Genomic DNA, 24,761 nt, shown 5'->3' with positions numbered 1-24,761 from the left:
CTTTTCTCAAATAAGTTTCCAAAGAAGAGAAAGAAAAGGGTGTCTAATTAGAGACAGATACACTGGACTTAATAAGCTACTTCCAAGTACCAGCTTATCTGCCCATTCACAGTGCTGCTTACAGGGCTCTCTCTAGCTCTAAAATTCTTCTTCTTTTTTTTTTTTTGCCTACTACTCTACGCAGATCTATGGTGGATGGTGGAAGATTGTGTGTGGGTCGTTCTGCAGGCCGCTGGGGGGCGCTGACAGACGGTAACGGAACTACTTGTGGTGCGGGACGGCAATCGAACTCGGGTCCTCGAGCGGAGTGGTCGGGGCGCCCGACCCCCTGAGCCGTCTCTCCAGCTTAAAATTCTTCTTTTTGAAGATGGAGACAGCACACACTCTTTCAAAGGGTTGTTTTCAAGACTATGAAACAAATTACTTAGTAGTACATAAGGAATATTCAGTAACATCGTACCCATCATTTTTCTCATATTTTTATAAACACAGATAGCAAAATAAAGACGAAAACCCTCCAAATGCTACTTTATCGATCAGAAATGGACAATTTGGACAGTCTGCCACTGCTCCAGTAGCAGAGCACTGATCCAGCATGTGAGCAGCCCTGGGTTCCATTTCAAAAGAGAAATGTACAATTAAGAAAAAGAAATGGGAAAAACTTCAAAATATCTTTCTGATACTGCCAAGCAAACCAAACTTAAATAGCAAAATAGCATTTCCTATGTAAGTAAAGTGGTCTTTGTTTTGTTCTGTTTTGTTTTTTGAGATAGGGTTTCTCTGTGTAGTCAGGAAACTCAATCTGTAGACCAGGCTGGCCTCAAACTCAGAGATCTGCCTGCCTCTGCCTCCTAAGTGCGGGATTAGAGGTGTGCGCCACCACTGCCCAGCTGTAAAGTAAGTTTGAATAGAATACTTACTTCACTGAAAACAAAGAGGACAAAGCACTAAAACCACAGAGACAATTCATAGGGAAACCTTATACACATACTTCTTTGAAAGACCTTAAATGGCAAACACTTGCACTTAAGCATCAAGAACTATTAAGAGAAAGAAACCACATGACTGCTTTATCCCAAGAAGAGCAGTACAGCAGGTGAGTGGGCCGAGCATGGATGCGGTTACCTGTCTTCTTCCTTCTTGGTAGGTCTAGAGCTGCTGAGGGCACTCTGGGTTGCATAGGTACCCATCTCTGTCACCAGTTTCTGAGCTGGCCCAACAGTGATTTCCTCTTCAGGCTTTAACTCACCAGCTTCTTTCTTTATTTCTGACTCTACAATTGGGATCTAAAAGCCAATTGAAAACACGATTTAATAATATCAGCAGTGAAGTTTCATTGAGATAGTTGATCAACTTTCTATGGAAGGCATTCTCCTGAGGGAGTGTAGCACTCTGCTCTCCATTTTCTTTCCTTTCCAGGATAATGTAGCAGAGGAACAAACTTCAGAGCGGCGACTCTGATCTGATTGCCACATAACCACTTCCTACTTGTATGATGCTGAGAAACATAATAAAATAATTTTGAGCGTCATTTCTTAATCTTATCGGGGAATCTGAATTCTTTCTGGATAACTCCTTAGTAAAGAAACACATATGACAGTGTTTAGCAAAGTAGATGTGCACTGGGCCTTTTTATTTCTTCCCCTGAAATATGAATCTAAACAACACATCCTTTTAAAATGAAAAGTATAATAACATCACCAACCATCCTTTTAGCTGATCAAAAGGCTATGATACAGCTTTTTCTTTAACACTTTACCTTAAATTTCTCATGTAAGTAAGAACTCTCAGAGTCTTTAAATTATAACTTATTTTACTTTAGAGATTGTAACACGCTATTAAGAAACTTAAAGTGGGGGGCTGGAGACATGGCTCAGAGGTTAAGAGCACTGACTGCTCTTCCAGAGGTCCTGAGTTCAATTCCCAGCAACCACATGGTGGCTCACAACCATCTGTAATGAGATCTGGTGCCCTCTTCTGGCCTGCAAGCATACATGGAAGGAATGTTGTGTACATAATAAATAAATAAATCTTTAAAAAAAAAAGAAAAGAAACTTAAAGTGGAGGTCTTAGAGCTAATAACTAACAGTAATCAGTAAGAGAACCCAAATTTCTTGACAAAGTAGTCCATTGTTCTTTGTATTCTATCATGAACTTGTTTTGGTGAAAAATGTTCCAATATCAGTACACAAATAGTCTAAAGTTAGTTAGCCTTGCTCTGAGACATTCTTTCCAAACACATCAGCAACAGTAGAATTTACCAGCTGTTGTCAGGCATGGTGGTGCACATCTTTAATCCCCATACCCACAAAGCAGAGGCAGATAGATCAGTAGATCTTTCAGTTCAAAACCAGCCTACTCTACATAGTGAGTTTCAGGCCAGCTAGGATTACACAGTGAGACCTTGTCTCAACAACAACAACAACAAAAAAATTTTATTAGTTGCGCAGACCGTTCTGTTCAAACAAGATCTCACCCAAAGGTAAATAAACAATCTGAACAGGCATTATGTTTATCATGGAGGCAGGGTGCACTTCTAGTTTTCCACAGCTCCTGAGGCTTATTTATCTGGATAATAAAAAGAAAATTTTCAGTGTTCTTTAGCCCAAATACTATTCAACAAAAACACAAAAGTGAACGATCACATAAATATCAATTGCTGGGTTTTTTTTTTTGCTTATGCTAGGCATTGAACCAGGAATGTACTCTACCACTAAGCTACACTGCTAGCCCAGTAGGGTTTTCTAAAGCACAAACCAACACAAAAAGTAGAATTTACTTCAGTAAGCACGTACCTCCCCAAGGGACCTGCGGACCTCAGTCATCACACTCTGAATGTCTTCCTTTGTACTACAGTATTCTCCCAGGATCCACAATGCTCCTCGATAAATCCTAGAAAAATAATATAAGATCTGAAATATAGACGTGGGAACAAACTTTGATGCAGAAATGGTCCTCGGTGAATTTAAGCTAATGCAAGAAAACAGGACTTTGTATTCTGGTGGAGGAGAGTTTTAGAAAGACCGTAACAAACAGGAAGCTTTGTTTTCCTCCAGAAATCACAAGAAAAAGAGCTATTCTCATTCACTGTATTAGACACATCCTAAAGTCAGTGAGTGAAGCACCAAAAAAGGTTTCCCATAGCATTCATTTAGGAACAATCAAAACAAACTTAGCTTTATGAGAAATGTATTATTTGTTTTAAATTTATTACACTTTTTATCTGTAATCACTTCAAGAGAAAAGTGTCAAGCAGAATGAGAAGAACATCAAGCTAGGGTGGGTTAGCTCACTGGCATGGTGCTTACCTAAGACGTACAAGGGCTGGATTTGATCCCCAGCACCAAAAATAAAAAAAGCAATGAAAACCAGCTGTGTTAGGTACACATTTGCAATAAAGGCACTCAGGAGGCCAAGCTGGAGGCCAACCTAGACTATACAGCAGTCCCCTGTCACAAGAACAAAACAATTTCCCCATTCCAAAATGTTAACAAAGATAGCAATAATTTTCCATTTTAAGATGTTAAACTGGATGAAATTTTGGCTATCCTTTTCTCTAAGATTTTAACTGATTTTATTCAGAAAAATAAAATCAATATCAGAAACTAAAACTTACAACTTTTTCTCGTAAATGGGACATACCTTATTACTTTCATACATATAAACACACATCATACATGATATGTGTATATGTGTGTATGTATCTCAGTTACTTTCACATTACTGAACCAATATTGCACTGGTCTCATACTAAGTAGACATAACACAGATCTCTTATAGTTTATCCATTAAATGCACTAAGAAGCAAAATTTGTATTCAACAACTCTTTCTCATTAACAAAGGCTATCTGAATTTAACACACTGTTAAGATTCAGGATGTGGTTTATATCCTTTTTTTCAATAAATGCTAAGGGTGACATAAATAATAGGAACCCAAAAGAAGATTTTAAGTACACCACTTCAAAAATAAGCTTCTTTGTCATTCTGGGATTCACAATGATTTAGATGTAATTAGAATAGAAACCTAGTAAAAACAGTCCTATACATTATGATGGGGATGATGATGTGTACAAGTTATTTATTTTCTACCGAATGATTCTAGATGCTCAACTTTACATTTAAATGTATTTTAAACTTACTTGACAGACTTAATGGCATGGAAGACTTCCAGCATCTTCTCAACAATCAGCATTCTCAGGTTGTCAAAGCGCTGAATAGCTTCACGAACAAACTCCAAGACATCAGCAGCTGCTGCTTCGTTACTGTCACTGAGAAACTCCATGAGCTAACAGAAGAAACAGGACAAATAGTTACATAGGATCCAGAAAGTTAGGTAAAGTTAGAAATAACTAATGAACAAAGAATAAAAGACTCAACATCCCTGTGTGCAGCAAAGATTCTGATAAAGATTAAAACAAAGAAATCTGAGCTCTCACCCTAGTTAATATGGAGATACACATAAAAATCAGAAATGACAGTAAAATTTTTGTTGTCTCAGACAGTTGCAATTTCAGAAGATAAGATGTAAAATAACTCAGAAAGAAAAATAAAAACATCTAGAGAACCTTACAGGTAAGATGGTAAGAACTACACACCACAGGAATAACATTTGCAGCCATGTCTGGAAAGCGGACAGAGCAGGAATGCAGAGTCCGCACGAGGAGCTGTCGGTATTTGTCAGTGTCTTCATGTTCAGAAACATTATTTGTTTTAATTACTTCCTTCTTCAAGACAATAACCAACTGGGGGGAAAGCAAAAGCGAGTGAGAATTACGTATGTTGAGCCACTTCCACACAGCGTCACTAGTGCTCTCTTTACCTCTTCAACATTCCTAGAAGAGACAAGATCCAGGGCCAGCTGCAGCATTTTCTTACGCACTTCTAAGTCTGGTGTACTCAGTACTCTGAGGATGTCCATGACAAGATCCTGAAAAAGAACAAAAACTACAGAGTGACACCAGTCTTTTTCTTCATAAGAAAAATATCTTAATTGCACCATAGTGCTTTCTGCCCTTCATCAGTCCAATCCTGGTTAAGAATGAAATTACTAGTGTTGATTGGAAGATAATGAGACATAGTGTAATAATATCACACATGACATACCCAAGCTGACAATATATACTTTGACTCTACTAAGTTTTAGATCTAACTGGTTTCATGGAAAATACAAAAGTCAGAGGAACAAGTTAAGAGAAATAACCAGTGATATCCAGGATGAAGAACATTTTACAGGAAAGCTAGCTTAGTTCATCTTCAACAAATCAATGTCATGTAAAAACCTAAAAGGAAAAGGTGATTTAAGAGTTACACCTGGGCTGTAGAGAGGGCTCAGAGGTTAAGAGCACTGGCTGCTCTTCCAAAGGTCTTAAGTTCAATTCCCAGCAACCATATGATGGCTCATAACCATCTACAATGACATCTGGTGCCCTCTTACGGCCTGCAGGCATAGATGTAACCAGAACACTGTATGCATAATAACCAAATCGACAAAAAAACAAAACAAATAAAAATTAAAAATAAAAGAGAGAGAGAGTTACACCTCAGCACCTCAGTTATCCAAAATTTACACTGCCAGGCTTCAAGTCCTAGGTTAGGTTACCTACAGTGCAAGGCTTGAGGATAATCTAAATATAAAGGACAACAGTACTTACCTGGAGGACTCGTTCATGAGCAGGATGCTCTTTTAATTCTACCAACCGGTCCAGAACTATGAGCTTTACATTGTTATCACTCTCCTTAATAATTAAGTCAATGTAACACTGAGCAGCAGCCTATAGAAAAAACAAATGCATTCTGAAAATTCAAATAGTATGAAAATAAGGACTGCCTCTCCCCCCACCTCCCAGGCCACTAAGAATCTAAAACACAGTCAGTAGTCTTTGCACTAGTATTTATATATTTTATTTAGAGAAATATGCATGTCTGGCCCCTATTTATAATAAGCCTCAGTGTTACTCTAGGCTCCAAGGCACTGGAAAGATTACAAAGTGAAGGATGGAAAGGAGCTGCCATGGGTAGAAATGCTTATGCCATCTATAATGAGATCTGGTGCCCTCTTCTGGCATGCAAGCATACATGGAAGGAATGTTGTATACTAATAAATAAATCTTAAAAAAAAAAAAAGAAGTCATCATTATAGATCCAGTGAAACTATTTATTAGGTATGTGGTTAGCTGGAATAGGTGTGGCCTTGGAGGAAGTGTATCACTGTGGGGTGAATACTCAAGTTTTGCTCAGTGTGACACTCAGACCACTTCCTGTTGCCTGGAGGTCAAGATGCAGGACTCTCACATTCTTCTCCAGCTCCATGTCTGCCTGCACGTCCCATGTATCATGATAATGGACTAAACCTCTAAAAATGTAAGGCACCCCAATTAAATGTTTTTCCTTTATAAGAGTTGATATGGTCATGGTGTCTCTTCACAGCAATAGAAACCCTAACATACTGTTATTCTCCATCTCTTTCTCTCTTTTTACATACATGTGTGAAAACAGGAAGAAAAGGCTGAATTATGTAAGGAGGCAAATCATCTTACAAACTCTGTAGTCCTCTCTATCACATGTCCAGTCTGTGGTCTGATAGCAGGGCAATTATGAATGTTACCCAGCACAAAACTGTGCTTATTTAAAGCAGAGTGTGAGTGTGTTAGGGATATTGATTTTTCCCTCTCTAACTCAGATGTATGGGTCTCAAGCAGGAACTCTGTAGATGTTGTGTTAATGATGTCATAGGTTGGACATACAGGCACAAGTATATCAAGCAACCGCACAATGAGCTGCAGTGTCATTAACTCATGATGGATAAGACAGGATGTCTAGCATCTAATCCTCAACGTACCTTTATTGCAGTTGGTGCACTTGACAGTGTCACCAATGTCCCAGCAGCTTCATATTTTACAGCAGGGCTAGATGACTGCAGTAAGTTATAGATACAGCGAATGAAACGGGCCCTTTCTGACGGATTAGCATGACAGACCTGGGAAAATAAAGCATTTAGGCTTAAGCTGACTTCAAGAACACTATCCACATAAAATATAATATGAAAGTTTATTTGACAGCCAGTGCTCTTAACCTCTGAGCCATATCTCTAGCCCCCACTTTTGTCTTTTAAGGGTAGTAGTCCCCCAAAAATTTTCACTAGGCTTCACCTCCTATATTCCAACACTTCTATACTGACACATACAGAGAGACTCAATACTTTTGGGGACACACTCAAACCATATCCAAACCACAGCCCCAAATTTACTTATTTCTAGTATTTGATTCATATTGAGAGAGGAATGTCCTTTATATTCTACTTAACCCAGAGCCACTTTGGGGGTATTAGCTGGTAATATTGACAATATTATTGGAAAAATAATACTGAGAGATTTGCTCACCACAAGATTGCCACAAACCTTAAAACTGCAACACTCCCAAATGTTTCTGAAGCATGATAAGGAGTTTTCAGTTTTTCTTCATGTTAAATTAAGAATATTTTTTCAAAAAAATTATTGTTTATCTGTGTCCATGATGTGGGGAACAAGGGGTTGTAGATGCATGTGTGCATAGTATCTAGTTCTCTCCTTCCACCTTTATGTGGGTTCTGGGGATGAAACTGAGGACGCCAGGCTTGTGCCTCAAGTACCTTTGCCAGTTGAGCCACTTCACTGTCCCTGTCTAATCAGTCTTAAAAATAAGGCATGTATAGAGTTTATTAATTTTTAGTTTTTCAAAGAAATTTGATATATAATAAAAATCTGCATTTTATTCTAAAGCTTAATTCATAATCCACTCAATGTCTAGGTAGTATACAATGTATTTTTTGAGCTATACTGACTAATTTCTTGTAGAGGTTTAAAAATAGAAGCAAGCACTTGGGAAACATAATAAAGTTAATTAAAAAATGCTTTAAGAAGGCATAAATTAAGATATTTAGTAATATCTCTATTGTTAAAGTATCACTATTGAGGACAGGGAGATGGCTATGTGGGTTAAGACACTTGCCATGAAGCCTGATGATCTGAGTCCTATCCTTGGGACCCACACAGTGGAAAGAGAGAACTGACTCTCAAAAGTTATCCCGAGGTATGCCACCAATCACAATAAATAAATATACACAATATCAAATAAAAATTATGATAGCAATTGAAGAATATTCCAGAATAGACTATTTACTTTTGTCTTAAGCTTTAAATTTATTTAAGCATCATAAATTATCATTTACCTTATATATTAGTTCAACAATAACCAACTGTAGAATGTCTCCAAATGTCTGAACTTGATCAATACATGTACTTAAATAATCCAAAGCTCGATCCTAAAAAATAAGAATACATTTATCATAATCTTCATCTAGTGTAATGAAAACAACTTCAGAAATATTACCCCAAATATAAAACTAATGAAGAAACTGGGCAAAAAGGACTTATTTGGGGGGAGGGGAAGTAAAAAAACTAAAAAAAAAGCTAACACAAATGTACATCAGAAAATTAAAAAATTTGCCAGATGGTAGTGGCGCTTTTAATCCTAGCACTTGGGAGGCAGAGGCAGGCGAATCTCAGTGAGTTTAAGGCCAGCCTGGTCTACAAAGTGGGTTCCAGGACCGCCAGGGCTACACAGAGAAACCCTGTCATGAAAAACAAACAAACAAACAAACAAACAAACAAACAGCAAAAAAATTTCTGGAATTAGGCCACATATGTATTATCTGAAAATTTTTTAATTTAAGTATTTATTTATATGTATGAATGTTTTGTCTGCACACCAGTAGAAGGCATTGGATCCTATGGGGCTACAGTTATAGGTGGTTGTGAGCAGCCATATGGTGCTTTAGGCAAGCAGTCGGTGCTCTTAACCACTGAGCCATTTCTCCAGCTCCTGTACTATCTGAATCTTTAACAGGTAAATCTAGGGGTTAAGTACTAGTCCTACATGTCAGGATACTCACATAATTGAAGTAAATTAGCCATTTAAGCATGTAGTTATTCTTAAATCAGGTGTGGTGGCACATGCCTGTAATCCCAGCACCTGAGGCAGAGGCAGAAGGCAGAAGAATTGCTGCAAATTTGGGGCCAGCCTGATCTACACAGCAAGTACTACATAGGAAAATTCTGTCACAAAACCCCAACATGAATAAAGAGCCTGTTACTGAGACCCAAAAGAAAAATCTCCCAAGCACCCTCATGACCAGACAACGTACACACAAAACTATGACCTTAAAATCTCTTCAGTAAAAACATTAATACTTTTTTTTTTTTTTAAGAGATAGAGTTTCTCTGTGGAGCCCTGGCTAACTTGGAATTTGCTCTGTAAACCTCAAACCACAGTACTCCAAACAAACCTACCAATTAAAAACATGCTACATGCTGAGGCTAAGCATAGTGGCACATGCCTTTTATCCTAGTACCTGGGAGACAGAAGTAGGTAGATTTCTGTGAGTTCAAGGCTACCCTGGTTCTAGGACAGCCAGAGCTACATAGTGAGACCCTGCTTCAAAAAAACCAATAAAGAAAAGAACTTGCCAAGAACCTTGCAGCATTTTAAATTTTCATTTTACTATAGAAAGAAAATACTTTAAGCACTTTACCTGATCTGCATGAATTAACATCATAAATGCATTTCTTTTGCAGCTTGCATCCTTCTCGTTTACCAGAAAATCATGAATCAGCTCAGGGGCATCAGGTATAAGATGTTCAAAATTTCTTTAAACAAAACAGGTAACATCCAGAGTAAATAAAAACCCACTTCCTATTTTAGTTACTTTCCAGACATTACCAACATTAAAACTTAACTCCATAACACAATTCTTTTGTTTTAGAACTGTACATCAACTAGAAGTGTGAGAAGAAATCATAGTCTAAAACTTCATCTATTGAATTAACAAATTATTTTCTAGTTTAATCAGATAAAATCTGATTTAATTAACACATATTCTATTAACTGATGTCAAATGACTGTCTTTAGGACTATAGTATCAATCTTCACAGTACTGCAACTTTTCTTAAGAATTATATAGTGAATAAAACAGTCTGTTTTTAGCTGGGCAGTGGTGGCGCACACCTTTAATCCCAGCACTCAGGAGGCAGAGGCAGGCGGATCTCTGTGAGTTCGAAGACAGCCTGGTCTACAAGAGCTAGTTCCAGGACAGGTTCTTATCTAAAACTACAATGAAACCCTGTCTCAAAACCCTTCCCCCCAAAAAAACCCACTGTTTTCATTATTTGTGCAATGTATTTACTAACTTCTTTACAAACATAAAAGCATTGTAATATGCAGAATGGGTAAATAGTAACAAAAAAGAATAATATATAGGAACAGGAGAGACAGGTCAGTGTGGCTGCTCTCCCACAGGACACAGATCCTATTCCCAGCACCCACACAGTAACTCACAACTGTCTATAACTCCATTTTCAGAGTATTTCAAGCCCTCTTCTGGCTTTCTTGAGCACTAGGTACATAAGTAGTGCACATACATAAATGCAGGCAAAACACCTATATACATTAAACAAAACAGTAATATTTTTAAAAAGGAATATGTAATAAAGTATATATTATAACAGAATCTGTTATCATAGTTCCAAAAATTCCTAACTGCATACAGCCGGGTCGCTGATCAAATCTTCAATTTTCTTCTGTCTCCATTTTTATGAGCCCTGTAAATTTCTAAAATATACATAGTGCCTCTGGTAACATTTAAGAATTCAGTTACATTATCAACAAAATATCACTCTGTCAACAGAGATCATAACATTAAGATAAATATAATTGTGTTTCAGTCAAGTAATACATTAAAGTACAAAGACGCTTATAAAAATATTCCATGGGTTTTGGAGATAGCTTACATGGTAAAGTCCTTACAGACCTAAATTCCATCCCCAGAGCCTACGTTTAAAAACAAAGAAAAAACCAAGCTGGACATGATGTCACATGCCTTTAATCCCAGTACTCTGTGAGACAAAAGTAGGCAGAGCTCTGTGAGTTTGGGGCCAGCCAGGTCTACAAAGGGAGTTCCAGGATCACCAAGGCTCTTAAACAGAGAAATCCTGTCTCAAAAAACTAAAAAGAAAAAAAAAAAAAAAAGCCAGGCTTGATGCTGTGTACTTGAAATCCCAGCGCTGTAAGGATGACTGACAAGAAGATACCTGGGGATCTCTGGTCAGCCAGCCTAGACTACTTGAGTTCTTGGCCAATGAGAGACCTCGTGTCAAAGTGAAAGGTTGATGGTGCCTGATACCTAATACCTGATACACAATACCTAATGTGGTTCTCTAGCCTGAGCATACATATATGCTTATACAAACATGTACATACACACACATGCAAAGACACAAAATATATTATATATATATTCTGTGTTAAACTGGCAGTGCTAGGAATCCAACTCAGGACCACCCTCACACATTCTAGGCAAGGGCTCTGTGTCTGAGCTCCATCCCTCCAGTCCCACAGTCTAACTGGACTGACAGCCATGACTATAACAATTTAGCACTCTCGCCTCCTCTGAATCTTACAACTGTTTTAGATTTCAAAATCTTCAGCTTTATTATTTCACTCTAATGAATGCCCAAGGCCTTGTTCCTGCTAAATAAACACTCGCCCACTGAGGCAGCATGTCCCCAACCCTTTTCTTTTTCTATTTTTAGAGATTATTAAGTTCCCCAGACTGGCCTCAAACCTGTCATCCTCCTGACTCAGGCCTCTAGAAGCTAGACTTAAGAGGATGCACCACTTGTCCAGGGCAAATTTTCTATTGTTCTAATAACAAGAATCGCAGCCTTTTTCAGCAAAAGAATTCCTTTCTCAAAGCCTCTAGTACAAGAACCATACTGCTCAAAATGAATTTTAAAACAAGGTTAAAATGCAATGCCTTTAGCAAGTAAATAAACGAACTAAGTGAACTGCAATAACACAATTAAAAATGATGGCCATCACCTTTTTGTGTGTGTGTGTGTGTGTGTGTGTGTGTGTGTGATTTTTCGAGACAGGGTTTTTCTGTAGCTATTTAGAGCCTGTCCTGGAACTAGCTCTTGTAGACTAGGCTGGCCTTGAACTACAGAGATCCACCTGGCTCTGCCTCCCCAGTGCTGGGATTAAAAGCGTGCATCACCACTGCCCGGTTGATGGCCAGGTCTTAAACTAGAAATCATAAAATAATGTTAAATGGCACAATTTTATCTGATTGTTGTAGTACAGAAACTAGTGTCCATTACTGCCAACGTTTTTGATTTTTCCATGTTAACAATTTAATGACAGTAAGGGAAAAAATACTATGTTGATTAGCAAAAGATATTTACAAGTACATACATTCTGCAACCAACCACGCTGGAACCTTTAGTCTAAAACATTTAAAACAGAAATAAAGGTATATTTTTCCTTACCTGTAGATGGTATAGATGGCCAAAACAGCGTTTCTCCTAACATAACTGTGACGATGTTCCAAACAAGCACGGATAGCAGGCATTAAAGGTTCGAGCAACTCTGCTTCCTTCAATTTGCAAAGGAAACGAAGAGTAGATCCGCGAATAAACTCATTAGGATGCTGAAGATCCTGATATAAAAATTATAATAGGAAACTCTGAGTTTCAACTTTGAAAATCTTACATTTAATTACGTGTGTGTGTATGTATGTGTGTGTGAGTATGTGTGTGGTCAAAGGAAACTTGGAGGAATCCATTCTCTCCTTTCACCATGTGGGTCCTAGGGATTAAATTCAGGTATCAGGCTTGGCAGGAAGCACTTTACCTGCTGAGCCATCTCATAGACCTAAGTTTCAGTCATTTATAAAAATCAAGTTTTAAATATAAAACTTTATAATCTGAAAAAAAGTTAGTTTTAAGAAAAAGATCTAGATTGATTTCCTTCTCATTTCTCTAGAGCAAAGCAATTTTCATGCATTTCACCATTGTTTCCTTAAAAATACAAAAGTAAATAGGAAATATAGGAAAAGGCAACAATATAAATTTTTACAGTAATTTTTACAGGCATAACATTACAATAAGACATTGTCATCTACAAAGTTCATGCTGAGACTCACAGAATACTTACCATGAAAAACAAAATCAAATAAAATTCCCCAGTCCAAAATCCACCAAAATGTATCAGATAATGTTAGATTTTTATGTCGGGCAGCATTCACAGCTATCCCCAGTGTCATGCACTATAATAGTATATTATTTGTGTTTTAATATATAAAGGTTGCCTGAATATCAGACAGCAAAACAGCCACACTAGCCAGCCACACAGGCAAGAGAGTACTGGTACAAATCTTTAATCCCAGGACTCAGGGAGCCAGAGGCAGGTGGATCTCTCTGAATTCAAGGCCACCCTTGAGCTTACAACTACCATAACAAATATTTACAATTTTCGTCTCATCAAAGATTTAATTTTGAGAACTAAAAAAGTATCTATTAGAGCAATTTTATAATTACAAAAGAACAAAGCAAACAGTTATGGTTTGGCTTACCTTTCTATATGCGTCACACACAAGAATCATTTCATGTAAAAGTCTCCCATCTGGAGTTGTTTTGGGAACAATCTCCCAGAACACCAGAAGCAGCTTTTTGATGGTGTGGTCCTGAAGAGGCAGCACAAAACGTATGATAGTCATCAGGAGTCCAGGGAGCTTCTCACCGTTCAGAATCATGATGATTACTTTCTTCAAAGCTTCAGTCTTGGACTTCACATCACCTTTCTCTGATTTCATAATTTAAAAAACATAACCAAAAAAGCACAATTACTTCAAATCAAAGTTCCTCACATAGTTCAAAAAGCTATGAATAAAACTTACTATCAGTTGTGGTAATAAGGTTACAAAGCCAAATGACGTGCTGGTGACTCTATTTTGCCTCTGAATCTCAGATTCCTTATACATGATTTGAGGTACTGGATTAGAATTCTGGTCCCTAACCGATTTAGTTAATGCAGTTTCTGGACCTTTAGCTATACCACATGACTTTGGCTTTCAAACAGATGTGGCAGCACCATTCCCCCAATACCATTAATAAAAACCCAGAGACAGATATTGGGGGTCAGCCTGAAGATCAGAAAAACAAAGCAGCCAGCCACTAGTGAGTTCTTACCTCTTCCAAGGCTCAGACAAACAAAAGGGATAATCCTGCAATGCTCCCCACTAACCTCAGTCTCCACACATCTACTGAGTTCCTGTCTCTTCCCTTTCTGTTCTTCTCTCTGCCCAACCATATGGCTCCTGTCTCCACCTCCCTATTGCTGGGATTAAAGGCGTGTGATCCCAAGTGCTGACATCACCTCTCCATGCACTGTTTCTCCTTTAGACAGATTCAACCCAAGGAAATCCTGTTAAGTACTTCTAAACCCAAAATAACTTAATTTTATGTGCATTTTCTCAGTTATAACTATTTTTAAAAAGGATAGCATGAACAGAGTAATTCTTAATATTTTACCTATTTTAATAATTTAGAAAATGGTCCTCAATACTCATATAATGTTAGAGACTTTCTTTTCTTGTCCATCTGAACTGGAAAAAATTAAAACACTGAACCATTAGTCACTGATTAGAATTAAGGATACACCAAAAAAAAAAAAAAAAAAAGCCAGGTGGTGACGCCTTTAATCCCAGCACTCAGGAGGCAGAGGCAGGTGGATCTCTGTGAGTTCGAGGACAGCCTGGTCTACAAGAGCAAGTTCCAGGACAGGCTCTAAAGCTACAGAGAAACCCTGTCTCGAAAAACCAAGGGAAAAAAAAAGGGATATGTTATTTTTAACTTTAATGTTAATAAAAGTAAAAACTACTCAATATAAAGTATTTTATGGAGGCTTTAATTCCATTACTTGAGAGGCAGAGCAGGTAAACCTCTAAGTTTGAGGGCAGCCTGGTCTACAGAGAGTTTAAAGACAGTCAGGGCCACACAGAGAAACCCTGTTTTAAGAAAACAAAGAAAACCAAATAATTTTTTTTAATATTTCATGAAAAAAATTATCTATAATTTCAATTACTATGAACATTGAAAAATGAATGCTATTAAAAGTCTTTTGGAGCTGGAGAGATGGCTCAGAGGCTAAGAACACTGGCTGCTCTTTCAGAGGTCCTGAGTTCAATTCCCAGAAACCATGTGATGATTCACAACCATCTATAATGAGATCTGGTGCTCTTTTCAAGCCTGCAGGCATACATGCAGACAGAACACTGTATACATAATATCTAAAAAAAATAAAATAAAATAAAATGAAAAACAACTTCTGGGTCCAAAATTCAAAAGCAGACAGAGTACAGAATAAGTGCATTGCTACCGTAATTGTGTCTATCATAAAATAAGAGCTGGACAGATGTCTTAGCAGTTAGGGGCACTGGCTGCCCATCCATAGGAGCTGGGTTTAAAGACTAATACCCTGTTCTGACCTCTGAAGACAAAACACTAAGAATACCCATAACATAAATGAATCAAATATTTGAAAAAAGAGAGGACAAAGAGAGAGAAGATTTAATCCTATGGCTATGCTACCATAAGGAAAACAATGACAACTGGGTTTAATGATAAGAATGGCTATTGGAAAAGTTCTTGGGACTGGAGAGATGGCTGGATAGCTTAGAGCACTTGCTCTTGCAGAGGACCTGTGCTTGAGGAATTCCTAGCCGCCTCCCTCATCATGGGTCACAAGCATCTCTAGCTTCAGTTCCGAGGACCTACACCTTTTTCTGAACAATCTGGGCACCGGGCATACATACGGTGCCTATACACAAATGCTGGCAAAACTTTCATATATGTAAATAAATGAATCTTTAAAAATACTTTTAAAGACAGTTCTTTTTGTCAAAGAGACAGACTGTACATGACTACTCGATAGGGTTACAAGTAGAGCTCAAGCTTCAGAGGAATCATACTAAATAAATCAGTTGCTTGTCACCGATTCTGATGGCACTTTTCTGTAATCCAGCAATCTAGTGTGAGGCGGGATGATCAAGAGGCCAAAGCCAATCTCATCTACATATTGTATAGAAGGCCAGTCTCAAAAACAAACAAAAAAAACCCAAAATATTATCCTAAAGGCTATATATTACTACCCCATAGCTATATCTTCCTATGTTGCAGAACAGAGAAAATCCTCATGCTTGAGTAATTCAAACAATGTTTTAAGTGGTTAAAGTGGTACTCAGAGCCTAAAAGATCTTTTGTTTCTTTAAATTAAGCTCCCTCCCTCTTTAGATTGTTTTGGTTCCAGGATTGAATCTAGAACCTTGTTCATGAGTGCGTGACCCTTATCCTAAAGGCTTATCTCCCTTTAGGATGTTTCAGGTGTTTTGTTCCCTATTCTATTTGATAATATAAAAGACACAAAGTCTAAAAGTCATAAAATTAGGTATTATAACCTTGATGGCTTCTTCTGCTTATAAATTACTAAATTTCCAAAAGTTCAGCAGACTAGGTCTCTATTTATTTATTGTGTTTGTTTGTTTTTTGAGACAGGGTTTCTTTGTAGTTTTTGGAGTCTATCTTAGAACTTGCTCTGTAGACCAGGCTGGCCTCAAACTCAGAGAGATCCACCTGTCTCTGACTCCCGAGTGCTGGGATTAAAGACAAGCACCACCGCCGCCCAGCTAGATCTTTATAACTATACTTTCAAAAGCAAGTTTAACACCAAACAAAAACTTAAGACATCTGTATTTTAAATGCCTCAACTTCAATTTCCTTTTATTCTAACAACTTAAACTGAGAAAGATATATTGTTCCTTTTTCTCCCACCTCTGTTTCCTTAGTGCTAGCATTACAGGTATGTGCCACCACAGGCAAATAAAATATTAAGATTCTTTAAAAACTGTTCAAAGTACCTCCTAAAAGGTAATTTCCAATATTTGAAACATAATTTTCATTATATTTAAAACAATGTTGGGCCAGGTGTGATAGCACACATCTTTAATCCCTGTACTTGAGAGGCAGAAGCAGGTGAATCTCAGTGAGTTCCAGGGCAGCCAGAGCAAAGAGCGAGATCCTGTCTCAAAATACAAAAACCAAATAAAAAACCAGTGTTATCAGTTTGATTTGTACTTGCTAATAATTCAACTAAGAATATAAAAATCTTTTCTTTAGTGCTGTGTGGTGGTGGCACACGCCTTTAATACCGGCACTTAGGAGGCAGAGACAGGTGGATCTCTGTGAGTTCAAGGCCAGCCTGGTCTACAAGAGCTAGTTCCAGGACAGCTAGGGCTGTTACACAGAGAAACCCTGTCTCAATAAATAATTCAACCAACCAACCAACCAACCAAAACCCCTTTCTCTGACAGACCCACTTTGTACAGTAGGTATGATAGCACACACATCATATCTTAGTACATGAAAACTGGAGCAGGAGGAGCTTGAGTTAGCCAGCTCTAGGCAGGCAATAGAGTAGGACCTTGTCCTCAACCCCACATTCTAAAATTACACAGCACATAGTTTTTTCTCTTCTTAGTACTGAGTATTGAATTCAGGGCCTCCCAAGTGCTTGGTAAGTAAGTGCTATACTTAACAATATCCACAGTCCCTGTCACTTCAGCAGGACAGGGTCCAGAGTTGCCCAGACTAGCTTTGAAAATGTGACCTTTTGTTTCAGGCTTCTGAGCAGTTGGAACTACAAATATGGCCAGCATATACTTTAAAAGGAGCAGAGCAATGGCTTTCAAAACTCAAAACAAGTCAGTTTTTTTTTACAAAAAATATTTTCAAAATGAAACTATAAAGTTGTAAGAAATATTCACGTTTAGTTCAGTATTGACTTCATTTATTTGTTTATACCAACTTATTATCTACTACGTGAGAAATTAAAATATTTTTTTTCTTTTTAAAAAAGATTTTATGCTGGGTGGGGTGGCGCATGCTTTTAATCCTAGCACGTGGGAGGCAGAAGCAGGCGGATCTTTATGAGTTCGATGTCAGCCAGGTCTACAGAGTGAGTTCCAGGACAGGCTCCACTAGCTACTGAGAAGCCTTGTCTCGAAAAACCAAACAAAAACAAAAAAAGATTTTATTTATTGAGAAATCCTGTCTCTAAAAAACAAAACAAAAAACCAAAAGATTTTATTTACTATGTATACAGTGTTCTGCCTGCATGACAGAAGAGAGCACCAAATCTCATTACAGATGGTTGTGAGCCACCATGTGGTTGCTGGGAACTGAACTCAGAACCTCTGGAGAGCAGTCAGTGCTTTTAACCTCTTGAGCCATCTTTATAGCCCCTAAGAAATTGTATTTTAAGGGACAAGTAATTAAATGATTTTATTTTCTTAGCTTTACTATATTAGACTGGGATATTATTCTATTTCTGTATGCCAAGACTGCAAGCCTAAAGGTTAAAAAAAAAAATCTGTTTTCATAAGAAAAAAGTTCTATTGAAGACATTCTCAAAAATTCTAGATGGGAGGCTGGAGAGATGGCTTAGTAGTTAAGGGCAGTATGTGCAATTAAAGAAATCAAATTCAGTTCGTAACACCCACATCAGACAGCTCACAACCACCCGTTACTCCAGCTCCAGGGGATTAGATACACCCTCTTCTTACCCGAGAGGACCTGGACTAACGTGCACATATTCACATACAAGCACACGTATTACTGAAAAAAACTTTAACAAAACTCTAGAAAAATCAAGCACTTCTAACTCTAGGGCAATGTGAAATGTAGGTGGGATATGATTGAGAAAGGGACCTAAGGTTTACCTCTGGATTGCCATATAATTACACAGAACATGCACACATCTGTATACACAGACACATAATAAAGAAAATACTTCCTCAAGTGAAAAAGGGGTTGAGAGTGGAAAGTTTTAAGATGTACCAATTTACATTATCACAGAAGTTGAAAGTAAAAGCTGACTACTGGCCTGTCTTGGGAGGCTGAGGTAAGAGAACTGAACTTACATAGTTTGAGGCCGCCCTGGTCTATTATTGAGTTCCAGGATGGCCTGGGAAAAGAGCATGACCTTAATTCAAGAAAGAAAAAGAAAAAAAAATGGGGTGAGGGAATGGTGGTTAACTGAAGCTGGGTGAGAAGGAAAGATTGTTAAGGCTGAACAATGGATGAGTAACAGAAAAGAAGTTCTGATATACCAGGAAGACTGCTAAATAGTTAACAACTATGTACTATATATTTTTTAAAATCTCGATGAAAGTTTTTGAAATGTTTTCACCATAAAGAAATGATGAATGATAAGGAGACAATTATATTTGACAGGATTTAAATATTACACAATATAGACATGTATAAAAATATCATATTAATTTGTCCAGTCCTTAATGATCTTAATCTATCAATTAAAACAATTTCCGAAAGACTTGAGAAACTATTTACCCAGATCATTTTTTAAGCTGATTTCGGAAGGGGGTTCTGAATCCATGGGCACGTTAATTAACGTATAGCACACGTTCTCAGCTGCCGTCATGGTTTCTGGTTATAATCAACCCGATACAAGATAAAAAGGACGAAAGGTGCCAGGAAAATCTACAAAAATGAACACAGGTATCAGTTAGGAAAACAAAGCAAGTCTAATTTCGCAAATCAGTCCTGATCTTTATACTGCCTGAAAGTTCTCTCCGTGTGGCTTCTGAGGATGTCAATCTACAGTGCTCACCCTTTTCCACCAACTCTAGTGATAACCACACCGTCCTGATCTGCTCCCCGGCCCAGGGTGTGGAAAGCAGTGGAGTCGAGGTCCACACAACAGTGACAACCCGGAGCACCACGTCACAGGGCAGTGATTTCCAACACAACACAGCCCGATCACAGCCCAGGAGGGCAGCCCGCGAGCAAAGACGCTGCAGAAACTTAGGCGCTTCCGCCGTGGCGGGTCCCCAGTGGGTGCGTCCCGGCCGCCCCTCCCCGGTCTCCGTCCACGCACGGCCAAGCCTCGGGCTGCGCAGACCCCGGTCCCACGGCCCCGGGGCCGCGGCCCAGCTCCCCGCCCCCACCGCCTGTCGCCGCGGCCTACTCAAGCGCCCGGCGTCTTCCCGGCCGGTGGCTCGCCGACCCCGCGCGACCCACGCAAAACCACGGCTCGGGGCTCAGGCCGCTACCTGGCTCCGAGGGACGACGGCCGGGAAGGAACCGCGGGACCGTCGACTACGGCTCCAGCTCCGGGACGGCTCCACCAAGTCCTTGGCTGACGTGGAAGGAGGCGGGGAAACAAGGAAGGATGCGGCCACAGATCCTGTACGGCGGCCCAGAGAGGCCAAGCCTTCTCCGTTCTGCGGCTGCGCGCTGGAAGGGTGTGCTGTCTTTCCTCTTCCTTTCTCAGGAGTGGTTTCTGTCTCAGAGAGAGCAAGTATTATAGTTTTTTTTTTTTCCCGTGAGTTCCCTGTGGTCTCTTAATAGTTCCCAGGAACTAAAACTTGTACAAAAGAGAAACAGAAGTCCAGCGGACTCTCTTCTTGTTCTCAATTATAATAAACTGGGAAATTAAATGATTATTTGGCAGATGATTTTAGATATTAAATTTAATAAAACAACTAGGTTAGAATATGAAGATATACTTGAGGGCGTAACACCTCTGGTGATCTGAATCTGACTTTATTCAGTTGACCTGGAGTTACGTGGATATCAAAAATTGCGTGGCAACTATTAATATCTACTCTTTATTCAGGAACGACCTCTTTCGATCCTTCCAGAGCACCCAATAGTTTAAAAGTTTTCATGCATAAAGGGAGATAGCCTCAAAGGATTTTCCTTTGTTTCCAGAGAACGAATTGTTACAGATACAATTATGTGTATAGATCTTGTTCATTTGTGGTTCCATAGCCCATGCCAATGTCCTTGTCATTATTAATAACAAAACATTGGAAAACCGCCAAAGGGTCTACCCAAATTACCGGAATGGTCTTAAAAAGGTGGTTTTCCGTTGATGGGCAGTTCTAACTACAGGTATGTGTCACATGGATACATACCGTGTATACAGGTCTGATAGGAACTGTTCTATTGACCTGTTCACCTCATTTGGGGACACAGAATACAAACAGCATCATCTACACGGAATACATAAATCCTGACTTTTTTTTTTCTGGAATCATTAAGTTAAAAAAAATCCCTCAGCACTCAAAATATCCTAGAGAGACTGTAGGTCTATAGCACTGCAAGAGTGACCTCTCTGGTAACATTTTTGATTTTAGATGGCCTCACTATGTACACTCAAATTGACCTTCATCTACTGCTCTCTTGCCTCAGACTCTCAAGTGCTAGGATTACAGGCACATGGAATCACGCCTGGCCTAAACATTAAAAAAAAAAATCTTTCTTCTTCTTCTTCTTCTTCTTCTTCTTCTTCTTCTTCTTCTTCCTCTTCCTCTTCCTCTTCCTCTTCCTCTTCCTCTTCCTCTTCCTCTTCCTCTTCCTCTTCTTCTTCTTCTTCTTCTTCTTCTTCTTCTTCTTCTTTTGGTTTTTCAAGACAGGGCTTCTCTGTGTAGATTTGGAGCCTGTCCTGAAAATCGATCTGTATGTAGACCAGGCTGGCCTCGAACTCACAGAGCTTTACCTACCTCTGCCTCCCCAATGCTGAGATTAGATGTGTGCGCCACCACTGCCCAGCTTAAACAGTGTTTTTAAGCTAGGTAATTGTGGGATAGAATGATTCTGACAAGCCTTCTGGTTGTCCCCCGTTCCTCTGTACTGTGAAGTCGTGCAGGAAACTGGCCTGTCTCTTTATTGAGAGTCCATCGGTTTATAAATTCTCATTTATGTACTTGCTTCTAGACAACACATTCAGTTTTGTGTGATCACCACCAGTCAAGATAGAGATCAGTTCTACCAGTGATCCCTCCTGCTGTCCATCTACCGTCACAGCCACGTGCCCGCTTTAACCTGGCAACTATCTTTCCATCCCAGTGGATCAATAGAATCATCCAATGGAATCTTTAAGATCAGCCTTCTTCTACTCGACATTATTCTCTGAGAACGAGATGTAGTCAAGAATGGTCCTTTTGTGCACCTTTTTTTTTTTTTTTGGTTGTTTCAAGACAGGGTTTCTCTGTAGCTTTGGAGCCTGTCCTGGAACTTGCTCTTGTAGACCAGGAAGGCTTCGAAGTCACAGAGATCCACCTACCTCTACCTTCTGAGTGCTGGGATTAAAGGCCTGTGCTACCACTGCCGGGCTCTGTGCACTCATTTTTTTTTCACATGGAATGCAGTCATTGGTTTTCCAGACTCACTTGAAATTACATCACACAAGCGGAGATCAGGTTTAGCAATGAGAAGGCTCAACAGTTTAGGAGGTGTAGACTAACCATTTCCATTATGTTAAACTTTAGGACTCTTCATGACTGATTCACTAAGGGAACTTAAAGTATGACAAGATAGCATTTTAGGTGTGCACCTGAACTTGCCACTGGTAATGTGTGTGGTTTTACTTTTTAAAACTTGGAGTTTCTTGAGATTTAGCAAGACCTTATATAGTTTCACTAATTCTTATATAAATTATTTTGGGGACTTTTAACCCTAGCATATAATCATATCATTTTGAATGCTCTCCAAATCACAAATTATTTCAGTGTAAAAACTTTGTATGTCAAAATTACATAAGAACACAAGTCGAGGGGCAGAAAGGACTAGAGATTTGTTCCAAACTGCTTAATGGTCAACAGTAAGAGCCATTTTTCATCTTTTTACTTCTGACTGTGCCAGTTCTTCAGAACTGCATGTGAAGATGCTCAGATTCCAGATGACATCATCCGTGTCCGTGGGAAGACTTCCATGACACTAAGGATCATCCTGTTCAGTTATTCAGCAGACTAAACTGAGTAACTGAGCTCAACAGACAAGGACATCACAACAAACTCTGTAAGGTCCTTAGAGTGGAAAAACTTTTGTGTGAAGCACATGCATCTGAGTGGAAGGCCAGAGAACCATAAGCACGCTGGTCTATCATCCTGATTTACGCTTCCAAGACAGGGTCTCCCTGAACCTGGACATAGACTGGCAGCCAGGAAGCAGCAGCAAGCCTTGTATCCTGTAGTGCTAGTTAGTGGTTGTACAGCATGTCCCTCTAACTTGTTTTTTATATTTCCAAAGTGGGAAGGATTTTCAAAATCCATCTTGAGACTAAAACCACATACATATTGGGGAAAAAACAAAACATAACTTTTAAAAACCAACTTATCTGCCAGAGTCCAGCTCCAGTGAGTTCAGAAGCCAAAGATGAGGGGTGGAGTCAGTGAGGGAAAGAAGATTGATGTGATCTGAGGGTGAACTGGGATAGCCGCCACTTTATTCAGAGAGGCTACACCTTTTTTACTCTAATAATTGCACAGAGGATTAAATGGGAGAAAGGGGGCGTGTGAGCTGGGGTGTGCCTTGTGATGAAGAATTGGTGAAGCCAAAATGACTTTGACAACAGGCACCAGTCATGTTAACGGGGGGGCCACAAGTTCTTGCCCTTTTTAGCAAGCAAAAAAGTTTCTTCAAGCCCCACAGGGAATGGGAGCTTTTGTCTAAATGACTGACCTTGGGAAAAGGACTTTCTTGGGGAGACCAGACACTCCATTATAGAATATTGCAGGGTTTTTTTTTTTAAAATATGGCTTATCAAAATAACTAACGTTTAAAAAGTAAGCAAAGATGAAGCTAGACAAATATTAGTGTGAAACTGAGACCTTAGGAATTTATAATTCTTTATTATTAAATATACCTTATTTATCAAACATGTTATTTATCTAAATTTGCTAGCATCTTGCTGTTAACTTGTGTGGGAATAGGCAGTTACCATTCTACATGATTTCACAGTGGCAGGGATTTTTTCCAAAGAATTACTTTGTTTAAAGAGGCTACCCTTGTATACATCCTTGTTATGGAATAATCTTTTTGCACACTGTGAAGATGTATCTTAGACAAGGTGCCTTCTGATTGCTTTAAAAAGCCAAATGGCCAGTAGCTGGGCAGGGAGAGGTTAGGCGGGACTTGCAGACAAAGAATGTAGGAGGAAGAAGGTGGGGTCGAAAGCCAAGTGCAGAGGTAACAGGAGATGAACATGCCCTGTTGAAAAGAGGTACCGCCACGAGGTAGAGTGTAAATAAGAAATATGGGTTAATTTAAGATGCAAGAGAAAGTAACAAACCTAAGCTATCAGCCAAGTATTTATAATTAATAATAAAGTGTGTGCTTTTTTCGGGAGTTGGCTGGTGGGTCAGAAAAACCCTGCCTACACATCCTTTATCCTCCACGGAAGCCCACGGAAAAGGCGTAATAGTGAGAATCACTAAAAATGAGAGTAAAGGCTGCTGCAGAGTTGTGATCCAAAGTCAAAATGCTGGAACGTTGTCAAGCAGCATGGTCACCGTGAGGTCCACACCACCTACTAAAGCTATCCTCAGAATTCAGTTCAATGCAAAACACTGTCACTTTTATCTTTAGTTGAATTTCAACCAAGTAATAGTTTACATTTAGGAAACAAGATTTAAAAAAAAATAGCACGATTCTTATTTCCTAACAACAAAACCACTCAGCTAAGTGAGAAGGGGACAGGGTTGAAGAAATTCATGTTGTTAATTTCAGCCTATCTCTAAACTCTATACCAAAAGTCCAAGAAGTTAGGAACTCTGTAGTTTGTGTTTAGCATGTGCTTGGTGCAACTCTACAGTAGTTCAGCCACATGGTACTGATGGCCTGTTCCCAAGCTTAAATGACAGGTGACCGAGGTTGTTTCCAGTGCAGAGACTGACATCACGCACCCACAAATAACCAGAGATGATAATTAAGCTGAGGTTGTGTCCAGTGCAGAGACTGACATCATGCACCCGCACATAACCAGAGATAATAATGTTGAGGTTGTGTCCAGTGCAGAGACTGACATC

General features: G+C 39.0%; 1 protein-coding gene across 2 annotated transcripts in view; it reads right to left on the bottom strand.

The window, feature by feature from the left end:
- Copb1 (coat protein complex I subunit beta 1) overlaps positions 1-20,138 on the bottom strand; it is a 35,758-nt gene extending 15,620 nt beyond the window's left edge. Inside the window, exons 1-13 of one of the 2 annotated variants that reach the window (XM_048460147.3) lie at positions 20,001-20,138; positions 19,279-19,428; positions 13,446-13,675; positions 12,361-12,530; positions 9,570-9,684; positions 8,208-8,300; positions 6,840-6,977; positions 5,653-5,772; positions 4,821-4,928; positions 4,597-4,743; positions 4,141-4,286; positions 2,796-2,892; positions 1,126-1,286 (exon numbers count right to left, since the gene is read on the bottom strand). In XM_048460147.3, coding sequence (XP_048316104.2) covers positions 1,126-1,286; positions 2,796-2,892; positions 4,141-4,286; positions 4,597-4,743; positions 4,821-4,928; positions 5,653-5,772; positions 6,840-6,977; positions 8,208-8,300; positions 9,570-9,684; positions 12,361-12,530; positions 13,446-13,675; positions 19,279-19,369 — 1,616 coding nt within the window. In that variant the 5' untranslated portion in view covers positions 19,370-19,428; positions 20,001-20,138. Of the gene's footprint in view, positions 1-1,125; positions 1,287-2,795; positions 2,893-4,140; positions 4,287-4,596; positions 4,744-4,820; positions 4,929-5,652; positions 5,773-6,839; positions 6,978-8,207; positions 8,301-9,569; positions 9,685-12,360; positions 12,531-13,445; positions 13,676-19,278; positions 19,429-19,997 lie in introns of both variants that reach the window. The other variant, XM_048460149.3, reaches the window with a different exon arrangement.
- Between the last annotated feature and the right edge of the window lie 4,623 nt (positions 20,139-24,761).

This window comes from Myodes glareolus, chromosome 7 (assembly GCF_982192425.1).
Source record: "Myodes glareolus chromosome 7, mMyoGla1.1, whole genome shotgun sequence".
NCBI lineage: Eukaryota > Metazoa > Chordata > Mammalia > Rodentia > Cricetidae > Myodes > Myodes glareolus.
This window is presented reverse-complemented; position numbering and strand designations above follow the sequence as displayed.